Genomic DNA, 12137 nt, shown 5'->3' with positions numbered 1-12137 from the left:
TTGTTTTTTACTTAAAGCTTTTTTTGTCTTTGACTTCAAGACACTCAACTTTTCCCGAACTTGCAAAGGAATATATTTTAACACATAATAGTTATGTGTGGTCCTGATGTTACACATTCATTTTGCAGTATTGTTTTTTAAGGATAAAACCAAAAAATGCAATTAATTGTCACGACTGAGATCTGAGAGACGGGGACGGAGACACTCAGCGCTGTGCTGTGTTTCCCATTTATCACTTAGACTGTGGCGTCCCGCCAAAGTCTATTCTGTCCCGCCGCAGTTTCATAATGAACCAAAAATATTTTTACACTTCTCGACGGGTGGGCTGGCTGGTCCTCTCTGGATGCATTTCCTCCGCAGCTGTGCACAGCGACCGGCTCGTAAAGTGAAAGGGGGCTCACGGCTCCGGTCGTGTCGGCTTAACGGCAAAGCTTGCCCGGATTTTCGCTGCTTCTCGGGGCCGTGAACTTGGTGCTCGTCGTGTCCAGCTTTTTGTGCTTATTTATAATGGATTTAGGCTATCGGGTAGAGTGCAGCGTGTGCTGTGTCTGATTTATTTAAACTGGACTGACTTGCAGTGTTTCATTTCAGTCACTAATTTAGTAGTAATTAGGAGGAAGTTCAGTCGACCTTTTCTTTGGTTAACTACAGCTCAGTGTTGGCGCTTCAGTCAACGTGTTTTATTTGTTGATCAAAGTTGGGGATGAATTTGCTTTTTGAAAACATCAAACTAAAACAACGACATCTCAAGAAGGAAAGGGTTCCAGATGGACTGACAAGAGAAGAGACTAGAAATAAAACCCTGTGGTTCTTCCTCACATCCAACTACATCACTGTCACGTTAATTGACGGCGTTGGAGGAACGTTTTTTATTGCACACACTGAGCAATTTATTGCTTCAGACGACTACATTTACCATCAACACTGATTAGACATCCACTTAAAAAGGTGGCATTTCTTTTTGCTTTTAACAGGGAATAAAGCCCACAAAGTTTTAACAGCAAATAAACCGTCTGTTTGATACCGGAGCAGCGACGTTCCCTCTAGTCTCAGTGAGTGTTTTACATCAAGGACCTAGCCTCGGCCAAAATTAGTTTTGAATGTCTTTTCTGTGGTTTGCAAACCTTTTTTATATATGAATGAGTGGCTGTTAATTAATTCTGAAGTTCTCCCTCTTTGTTAGATGTGAAGTCTTTGATTGTAATTGTGTGTGTGTGTGTGTGTGTGTGTGTGTGTGTGTGTGTGTGTGTGTGTGTGTGTGTGTGTGTGTGTGTGTGTGTGTGTGTGTGTGTGTGTGTGTGTGTGTGTGTGTGTGTGTGTGTGTGTGTGTGTGTGTGTGTTCTTGGCCTTTTCCACCCCGACTCATTCAAAGTGTCATCCATCCAGCCACACGTCTGTGAACATTATGTCCTTCCAGCTTTTACGACACATCCAGGCCCGATATTGTTAACACCCACTCACAGACGGGCCGTTCACCTCCTCCAGCGACGGCAGCGCGTGCTGTACGTCACTGCGTTCCCTCTGATTAGTTTTGTGCTCAGTAGTTTTGTCATGATTTCTCTGCGTTCATTGTTTGTTGTTGTTTGTGCGGCGGCTGTACATCTGCCTTGTTTGTGTGGGTGTGTGTGCCGTCGTTGTCTCTTTCAGAATAGGTCCTTCACTCATCGAGTCATTTAGCGGCTGGATGAGCTCCTGGTTCACTCACACTCCCGCTCTACTTTGTTCTGTATTGTACCAAAGTCCAGTGACTAACACTGCGATCACAGAGAGGCAGCGATACAGCCGGGCACGGCTTCATCACTCTGACTAATTACTGTGTTTTGTTTTTACTTGTACTACTAGTGTGACCGATTTTACCAATGTTTTACCGTTCTGTAAGAATCATATCTTATTTACATTTTGGCTTCTTTCTAGACAAAGTTGAATTGTATTTTGAAATCCCTGGATTAAGTTTTTTGGGGGTTTTAATGTTGTGCTTGTGTGATGATTAGATATGACAGATATGTTGTATAGGAGCCTCACCACGGGAAGATCATTTCCTGCGGTTACGTTATGTCAGCTTGGAAAGGCCCGAGGGTTAAAGGTTGCTCCGTCCGTGACCTTTAAAGCACCCGTTGCCTTGACATCGCCGCTTCCCGGGGCTGTGGACTTAGTTCTCCCTCACCCCTACGGGGAGGAACAGGGCCCATAGCGAGACTGTCAACTGGGACAGTCTGTCCAGGGTGGGCACCCTGACCCTGAAACACGGAGCCTGTCTCGTTAAGTTTATGACGTTTTTTACTCAAACATCAAGTCGTTTATAGATCTTGACTCTTAATTTAGCTCACCACGTTGATGCATTCAGCTAAAAATGTGGATATAAATTATTTTTTTTATATCACAATGTAAATTGCATGGAAAAAAAAGGTGAAATATCATGCATCCCTAATGTGGTTTTTGCTTTTCCATTTGTAATCATGAATCTTGTGTTTTATATCACATGAATTATGCATGTTAGTCGGACGGATGTATGAAGGAACTTGGATGGATGGATGAATAAATAACAGTTTCTCTACCTGATATGAATTCACTGTCAGCCCTTTCTCCTGCTGGAGAGCAGCTCAATTATAACGTATTGGCAACAAGAGACGTGTCTACAGCTTTATGTTTATGTTTTTATGTACAAATATGACCACTGAGCTCCCCTCTGCTCCATCCTACTGGAAATGATGAATAATGTAATGTTATAGTTCCCAGAATGAAGCGGCCAGTCTCAGCTGAATGAGGGACACTGATTTCTACGTTTTTATATATATATATAAAGAAATGTGAATGTGGTTTGGACCCGAGGCCATCGGTGACTCACAGGGAGCCATTTTATCTTTTGGACGAGCCGTCAGCGGCTCACTATTCACTCCTACATCGCTCTGTGTATTGACGATGACTAATGCAGTCTCACTAATGGAGCCGCCGGGGTAAGACTGAAGCAGAGCGTCTGTCTCACTTCCTTAAATAATCACAGGGAGATTTTCAATTGTGTGCTGTACAATCAACACGCAGTGGAGCTTTGTACAGCAACACTGTGCTTCCTGTCATACTACATTGTTTTGTATCTTTATATATATATATATATATATATATATATATATATATATATATATATATATATATTCTATCATAATGTATTATAATATATAAGTATTATCCTACTTATGTGATGTAACAAAATGTGATACCTGACATCAGACTCTCTGGTCATGAACATTTGCCTTAAATGCATGGAAAATCCTTGGAAAGTCTTGGAAATTCATTGGTAAACGTGTGTATGAACCCTGTATAGAAATAGCCAAACGTCGTGTTGATGGTCGTTTGCTTCTGCAGGCCATAACGAGGCATCAGTGTACTAAAATCCTGTTATATCTCCGGTAATGTAGAGCAGCCTCTCTGCACCTGAACACTGTACGGGTGCATTACTGAGATATGTATCAGGTCATTTTCTTTGTCCCAGCGGAGGTGGTTTTTCCCTTTTTCCCTGAAATAACAGCTCCAGTTTAACAACTGAAAACCCACTAATGGCTCTTATTATCTTTTCATCCATTTTCCATGTAGTGCTGTACAGAACTGCTCACGTACAGCAATTACCTCACATTGGTAGAAAATGCAGATTTGATTGGCCGTTGATGACTTGTGACCCCCAAAAGCTGCGGCCAAGATTACCAAATGTCCGCTCATGTGCCAGGAGTCACGGTTTATTCCGATCTATGGGAGAATAATGGCCGACGGTGATTTGCTGATCGTTTTTGGTTCGAGCTGTGAATAATCGCTGACTGCTGCTCAGACGTTCTGTGGCAGGACGAATCTTCCTCCAGTTTAAGCTGGAAAAATGTGCTTGAAAAGTTGACTTATGGTTTCACACTGATTAAATGTTCGGCTGAAACAGAAAAAGTGGCCAAGACCTGAGCTTTACCATATGTTGCTGATGATAACCGTTTTCAGACACGTGGAGATAACACTCTTTTCCATCCTTCCCTCGTTAGATACTACTACAACAAGAGGATCCTCCACAAGACCAAAGGGAAGAGGTTCACCTACAAGTTCAACTTCAACAAACTAGTGCTGGTCAACTACCCCTTCATCGACATGGGCTCTGGTACGTACACACATTTACGTACTTTAAATCTCAGGTTGGGTGTAGATCTCACTGGGAAAGTGTCTTAAGATGCATAATAATCAGAGAGCACTGAACCAGGGCTGTGTGGGTGAATGTTGACATGTAGTGGAAAGTGCTTTGAGTGGTCGGAAGACTAGAAAAGCACTGGAATAATGCACGTCCATTTACCATTTACAACACAGCCAGACAGACAAGGGAATAATAGACTATAGATTATGAATTTTCAACTTTAATCAGAACAAAACCCGGCTTAACATGGATTTCTCCCATTTTGATGCCGTTTTGACGTGTTATCCAAGACCAGACTTTTAGATGCAACTACATTTAATTTATGTAGCATTCCAATAATAAAATAATAATCTTATATTTTGCACTGATTCTTCTTGAAGATTTGTCAGAGTATGCAGTTGTCTGCAAAGACAATTTTTGAGAAAACGCTTGTATATAACGGAGACATTCAAATTTAGTCTTCCAGTCTGCGATAGGTGAATTACCAGTTTATTTGCCAAAATATAAATCAGACAGACTTTGGTCACAACCGAAACACTGCATTGCCTTGTATCGGATCATACAGCGTGCTGTACACACAGGGATGATGTACATTTTGTCACAAAACATTAGTTAAAATGGCAAAAAACAAGGATTTCCCTTTGGATTATTGCAGAAAATAAGTTCTGGTACAAACCAATTTTTATGATACTTATGACACACCACTTAATGTTTTCTTTTAAAAGCGTGAATACAATCTGCAGATGCGAAAAGGGGACGTTAAGCCAGAGTCGCATTAGGACGAAGCTAATGCTCTCATTTAGTCACTTGTTGCCAAACGCCTTTTTTTAGCTTCAAAATTTCCGAGTAGGGTATTTACTGACATATTTTATATCGTAGAAGAAGAAAAAACGTTAAAATATTTTACGCCTGTGTTAACCACAGACCTTATTTCAGCCATCCAACAAAAAAAAACCCACATGGGACGAGGGAACCAGAAGAACAAAAAATGCTGACTCATTTCTGTGTTTTAGGATTAATTCCTGCAGCACTCTGTTCATATCAAATATGTTCCTATTTTTACAAATATAACTCAATATTAGAAGCACAAATCCAACACACAAAGTGATTTAGATTTTATTTGAAGTGTGTATCTGCCTGGTTGCATTACGTGTGTGTGTGTGTGTGTGTGTGTGTGTGTGTGTGTGTGTGTGTGTGTGTGTGTGTGTGTGTGTGTGTGTCAGTGTGCCACGTCCCAGTCTTACCCTGTCCTCCCTCTGAAGTCGTCTCTCGTTCTGGTCCCGGCCACCCAGCGTAAACACAGCCCATATGGGAGCGTTGGATACTGGGTGACATAAGTGCAGCACGAAACTTTAATTATAGCCTCCGTGTGATGTGGCCCACACACTGACATGTTGTGATATGATGGTTTTCATACGACCGTTACACACATGCCCACGTCAATCTGGATTGATCGGCCGGCGCAGACGCTCACAAACATTAGATCAACACACGCGGCGTTTTTTTTCTTCTTCTTTTCCCCTCCTCATCGTCTGTGACACACATGGCTGTGAGATGTGGACTTTTTGAAAAAGAGAGCCACACACACACACACACACAGCGGTACTGGAAAAAACAGAGGAACCCAACCCATGTTTGTGATGGCAGAAAGACCGACTTTTCCAATATTTAATTCTGGCACGTGCACGCATGCCAAGAATTTACTGCAGTGCCACAGTCTCCCTGGCAGGAGAGCGAGAGGAGGGGTTGAAAGAGAAGGGAACTTGTGGCTTTGTGTAACCCAGTGTTTTCTTTCTGTGAGCCTCTGACCCTCTGGGTAAAATAGTTGGAGCTATGGGAGACATGTGACCTGCCCTCATTAGTTACTGCTCTCTTTCTCTTCAGTTTAAAGGGCTGGTTCTTAAAACAACATGTTTACCCACTTAGCTCCAGTGAGATCGTGCATAAAGATGGTTGTATTTGTCTTCATGCCTCTGGTTCAGACACATTTGTGGTCACTACATCAAATTAGGAGAAAAGTCTCTTAATAATGGCTGCAAGGAAATGTAACTAACTCACCCCTCTCCTCCTCCTCCTCCTCACAGGTCGAGTCCCTCAGAGCGCCCCTCCAGTGCCAACCGGCGGCAGCCACTTCCGTTTCCCCCCCTCCGCGCCATCGGACATCCTCTCCTCCAGCGAGGAGCTGCGTAGCCCGGGGATGTTCAGCAGCGTCGCTCGCCGCATGGCCCGCGGCTCTGTGAGCGACTGCAGCGACGGCACCTCCACCAACTCTGAGCTGGAGGAGGCCCTGGGGGCCGATGAGCGGGGCGTGGGGCCCGATAGGGCTTACAGGGGCCTGCTTCCTCCACGTCTGCCTCACGACTCTCTCTACAGGATTTACCCCAACCAGTCAGGGCTGGCCCGACATGGCCCCAGGGTCCATCCAGACACTCTGTCTCCATTCCCCGTCTCCCCTCTGCCTGGCCCCGGCGGTCTTCTGGCCCCGACTCTGTCCCCGGCCCTGTCCATGACCCCCACCCCCCATCTGCCCTACACCCCCTCTCCCTCCATGTCCTCCCCCATGTTGGGCTCCCACTTCTCCTTCAACCCAGAGGACATGAAGCACTACCTGCAGGCCCACACCCAGTCCGTCTACAACTACCACCTCAGCCCCCGAGCCTTCCTCCACTACCCCAACATCATCATCCCTCAGCCCCACCGCCCCACACTGGAGAAGCCCGCCGCCCATCACCTCCACGGCCCGCCCATGACGCTCTCTCATTCGCTCAGCCAGCAGCCGAGAGGCGGGGAGGAGGGAGAGCAGCACCCGTCTCCGTTCAAGTTCAAGCTGCAGCCGCCGCCGCTCGGCCGCAAACAGAGGGAGTCCTTGGGTGCTGCTCCTTCCTCCTCCTCCTCTTCCTCCAGCCAGTCCTCCTCATTCACAAGCTCTAGTCAGATAATCAACTCTTCCTTGGCTGCAGGGCCTCCTAAGATCAAGGTGAGCCTGCTGACACACACACACACACACACACACACACACACACACACACACACACACACACACACTTAGGGATGGTTCAAGCATGAATAATATCTGGCGTTAATGAAATGTCATTCTTTCTCTCCAGGTGGAGCCAATATCAGACATCGAGTCAGAAGAAGAGGTGGAGGTGACTGACATCAGTGAGGACGAGGAGCTTAATCACATGGATGATGATGATGAAGAAGGTGACATCTTCACCCCGACAGCTCGTCACAATCACCATCAGCTCAACAACCATCACCGGGCCAACGGACACGGGAGCGGCCTCCCTCCCCCTCCACACATTAACCCCGACGACGACCCCGACGATGATGAAGAGGTCTTCAAGACTCCCGCCACCCCTTCCATCGGCAGCGCCGGCCTGGCCTTCCCTCTCATCAACCTGAAGAGCGAGCCGGGTCAGGCGGCTCCCATCAGCCCCGGGGGCACGCGCTGCATCCCGCTCAAACTGCGCTTCAAACGCCGCTGGAGCGAGGACCAGAAGATGGAGGCGGACGGAGAGAGGGACGAGGCGGAGGACAAGAAAGTGAGGGCCGAGGAGGAGGTGGTGGAGGGGAAGAGAGAGGAGGCGGGCGGGAGAGTGGGGGAGGTGGAGAACGGGGGAGGAAGAGGAGGTGTTATTTTGGGGCTGATGCTGCCACCGCCTCCCACCCAGCGCAGAGCGAGCTCGGAGCTGCAGAGGGCGACGGCGCAGCTGTCTCTGGAAAACACTGGCTGCTGAGCTGCACGTTCCTCCTGTCTGACAACAGTTATAGACCATAATGCCTTGTGGTTTCTTGACGGCACTAGTGAACGTAGCAGGTTTTGTGTGCTTATGGTGAAAAATGGAGACAGAAACTGAAAGGCGATAGTGGAAACTTAAACGGCTGAATCTGTGAGTGTATCATGTGTTTTTTTTGTGCAATAATTTTTGGAGTTGGGCACTTTTTACTGACCTCACAGCCCCACAAGCTCCTTAAATTATTAAACATAAAGCCAGATGTGTTACATCTACAGATTCACAGCATCGCCATAGTTACCTCTCGGCTTCTGTCACCGTTTGCCGCATTTTTTCTTTGCACCCCCCTGTGGTCGGCAAGCAGCCACCAGACATTACGGCCCGTGTAAAACCATCACACATAGACGTGTAGCCTTTTAACATTAGAGCCCTGCAGACCATTCATATCTCCTAGGAATTGCACATTTCAACGCCTCCTCGCCGTCATAGCGCCAGTTAAATCTGCCACCTCCCGTCTCATCTCTTTTTAATGGGTCTATTTGTTCATCTGGTGCAGTGAAACAAATCACAGTCCACCCTGAAGACTACAAAGGCAGCCTGAGTTGTACAGCAGTAGATTTGACTGATTTCCTCACCTGAAGGTGGAGAGTCCTCCCCCCCACGGATCCTAACGTTACTAAAGAACACTTTTAACAGCCCTGATAGAGATTACAGAAGTGCCTCTCGGTCTGCAGCCATCACCAAGCAGCCGTTTACAAGACGGAGGGCAGCGAGGGGGGGGAGGACGTGAGACCTCGCTCTGATGGATCTCACAGACTGAAGAGGGCGATTTAGAAAGAGCTCTCCAATCACAGTCCTTTCTCCGGGAAACCACTCGGACTCAGAGAGACGCATCAACGCCAGACTAAGTGGCCTCTTCATCCTCGGCTCATTCACTACATTTTCTAAAGACGTTTAAACGAGGGCGGAATTAAACACCTTGAGGACAGTCAAACTAAAAAATAAAAAAACACCCCGAGAGGGGGAAGAGGAAGATTGTGACGAACTGGCTTTGACCTCTCAACCTCCGAGACGCCACACAAGACATTTGTTCGCCAGCAGGTGGACGTGGCTCCGGCTGTACAGAGAAACCTCCCTCCTCTTCACTGGTGGAGGAAGCAGAGAGGAGAACGGATTAATTACAGACACACTTTCTGTGTTCAACTCACACTCTTTGAGGGGTTTGGAGATTCGAGGGCATTCGTAGTGTTTATTCCTCTAACGTACAGATTAACGCCTCCCCCCTCCCCCTCCCCCGTTTGTTTTTAAAGACTCTGATTCCTGTCAAAGGAGGCTTGTGCCTCCTCACCAACACGGACAGTATTTTCGGGCATTTGCAGTGATCTGAGGACTTTCTGTATGGTGGATAAAACAGCCGAATCTGTTCACAAGATATTTTGAGAAGCTTTGCATCGGTTGGTCTCCGGGGCAACCGTGTGATGAATGTGGAACTCAGGCAAACCCTTCACTATCCAGATATCAGACCGCTTATTTTTTTTGTGATTGTTTTAATTAGTTCAAAAAGAGAGAGGGAAAACCTTAACAAACAATTCCAAATAAGATTGTGCCTTTTTTAAAGCCAACAAAGAGTTTTATCACGTGACATCCCCTCACACACACACACACACACACACACACACACACACACACACACACACACACACACAGTAGCACCATGCCTTCTACTTTTTGTAAGAGAGAGCTACAGAATAAGCAAATCTACACGTATATATTTTATTCAAATATATATTGAATTCAAATATTATATTTCAATATGGTCATTTGATACAAATCAGGAAAGTCCTACTATTTTTAAAGGTAAAGATATGTATATATTCTAATGGGCATATTATTACCAGTATAATTCAGCCTTTGCCTTCTCACCCTTGCCTTCTCTTGACCGTTGAGCTGCAGTCACAAAGGCCACCGGTGTCAGAGTTTTATATTTATATTGTACAAATTTAAAAAGCAGTTATTGTGTATCCAGGGGGACGGGGGGGTGGACGGCCGAGCCGTGGAACCGGGTCAGGAGCTGCTTTGTTGTTGGGGAGCGCTTGTTTTATGATCCCGGGAGAAGCAGACAGGCGGCGTTTACCACAGACGGGTGATCGTCTCACCTGCCTGCAGCTGGAACGCCGTCAGCATCAGGCGAGCCAGCGCTTGGCCCCTCGATGCTGATTGGACGGCAGCAGCTCTGCGTCACACGGCAGCACCACAGCTGCCGATACAACTGGACTTTGGTTTGAGTGTGGACTCTGGACTCTTTGTGTGTACGGGGCTGGGTTGAACCACACACACACACACACACTCACCCTGTCCTGGTTACAGTGAGGCTTTACTGTGGCTAGAATAAAGGGAAACATGACATCACACATGACATCAGACGCCCCCACAGTCTCTAGACGGCAAACCATAGAAACTACACACACAATTACACACACACACACACACACACACACACAGAGGAAATGGCATCATAAAACCTCAGAGCGGAGCGGAGAGACAGGGACTTCCCATAACCTGACTCGCTCATTCTGCTCCATGTGTGTGTGTACTTGTGTATGTGAAGGTGTGGTTTCTATGGTTATGCTTACTACACACACACACACACACACACACTTCAGCACAGCTTAGAAAGGACTGGCCAGATGAAGTCTTGGCTCAGGTTATTTTCTTTAGTCCAGAACTCGCTCCGGTCTTGTGTGTATCTTTTTAAAAAAAGGCTCATTTTTCTTCACCACACACACAAAAAGAAAAACATCACGTCTGTCCTTCTAATCGGTCAGCATTAAAAAAGGCTCATTAATCGTGGGTGGAGATGTCTGGCAACGAAGGACCATTTTAAGGACAGATTTGAAGTGTGTGTGTGTGTGTGTGTGTGTGTGTGTGGTGAAGGAGGACCTGAACTGAACACCTGCGCTGCCTTACCTGCTTCCAACACAGAGAATCCACCGGGTCGATACGCTCAGCCCTCCATATCGTCCCTTTCTTCTCTATTTTTTCCAGACATATTACTGTTACTCTTGTAATTATTATATTATTAACATGGCTGTTTTTTATTATTATTTTGTACCCTGCCCATGGCCCAGCCTCTTCTCCATGAATTCCTGGTTTTTCTGTGAGTTTTGTTTGCACTCTTTTCCATGAACTTCAACTAGTTGGCTACAGTGCAGTCTTTTTATTTTATTTTTTTAATCTTACTCTCACTGATTTTATAACCTTGTTACCGTGGACAACAGGAGGGTCACATAATCCCCACGTGATATACAGCGGGGGAAGAAACTTTTCATTTTACTTTTGATGTTGTATATATATTTTTTTTCATTCTGGAGGATTCTGTAAGAAAAAAAGCTTTGTACTGTTTAACCATTGTATTATTTGAAACGCGTCCCCCTCGTCCTCTCCGGTCGTCTCCGTCTCTCCTGTCTTGTCCACCTGGACGGGGAGAGGAGGGGAGAGACGGGGACTTTAGTTTCACTTCTCTGTTCATCTTCATTTGTAATTAAACAATAATCAGGGTTCATTAAAAAAGGTAAAAATGGATTTCTGTTTCTCTCTTTCTTTCAATTATTCATCTCATTTTTATTTACTTCTAATTAAGTAAAGCCACTTAATACTTCTACTCAAATGGGCCGCGTTGCATGAGGAGTACTTACCTTTGGGTACTTTAAAGTATGATGCTGATTATTCAGTGAAAGTCTACATTTACATTTCCTCCCAGATGTATTCATGTGTGCTTTAATGATTATGATGCTAATTGTGTCACAGACGACACCTCGGCGTTCCACCCACTCCACGTTTGTACTTCAGCCAGAACGGAAGTTTGAATTACTCACCAGACTGGCAAATCTCTTCCATCCCCGACGTGGGTTTATCTTCTGCTTCGTCTCATGATTTGAATCAGACCCATGACTGGGTCCTCCGGCTGCTGCTTTGATTGGAAGGTCAGAATTTGTGCTCTGATTTAATTTTTACGCCAGGCATTTAGATTCGTTTTCCATTTTTTTGCCCCAAAATAACTTTTATTGGTGAAAAGCTTTCCAATTATTATCTCTTTAATTATTGTGTTTGCAATTAAATCAAGTAATCATTAGGTCTATAAAAAGTCAGGGCGGGATGGCGTATTCCCATCATGACTTCCCAGAAGGCAGGAGGATGTCTTAAAATAACTTGTTTTGTCCGACCAAGTGTAAAACACC

At 45.6% G+C, this 12137-nt stretch overlaps 1 protein-coding gene across 1 annotated transcript in view; it reads left to right on the top strand.

Moving 5' to 3' along the window:
* erf (Ets2 repressor factor) overlaps positions 1–11481 on the top strand; it is a 32855-nt gene extending 21374 nt beyond the window's left edge. The window contains exons 3-5 of the mRNA XM_084032253.1: positions 4017–4129; positions 6244–7136; positions 7267–11481. Coding sequence (XP_083888379.1) covers positions 4017–4129; positions 6244–7136; positions 7267–7902 — 1642 coding nt within the window. The 3' untranslated portion in view covers positions 7903–11481. The remainder of the gene's footprint in view (positions 1–4016; positions 4130–6243; positions 7137–7266) is intronic.
* The last annotated feature ends 656 nt before the right edge of the window (positions 11482–12137 follow it).

The sequence above is a fragment of the Eutrigla gurnardus genome, assembly GCF_963514095.1.
Source record: "Eutrigla gurnardus genome assembly, chromosome: 17".
NCBI lineage: Eukaryota > Metazoa > Chordata > Actinopteri > Perciformes > Triglidae > Eutrigla > Eutrigla gurnardus.
The sequence above is the reverse complement of the archived record's forward strand: the minus strand, read 5'-3'. Positions and strand labels throughout refer to the sequence as shown.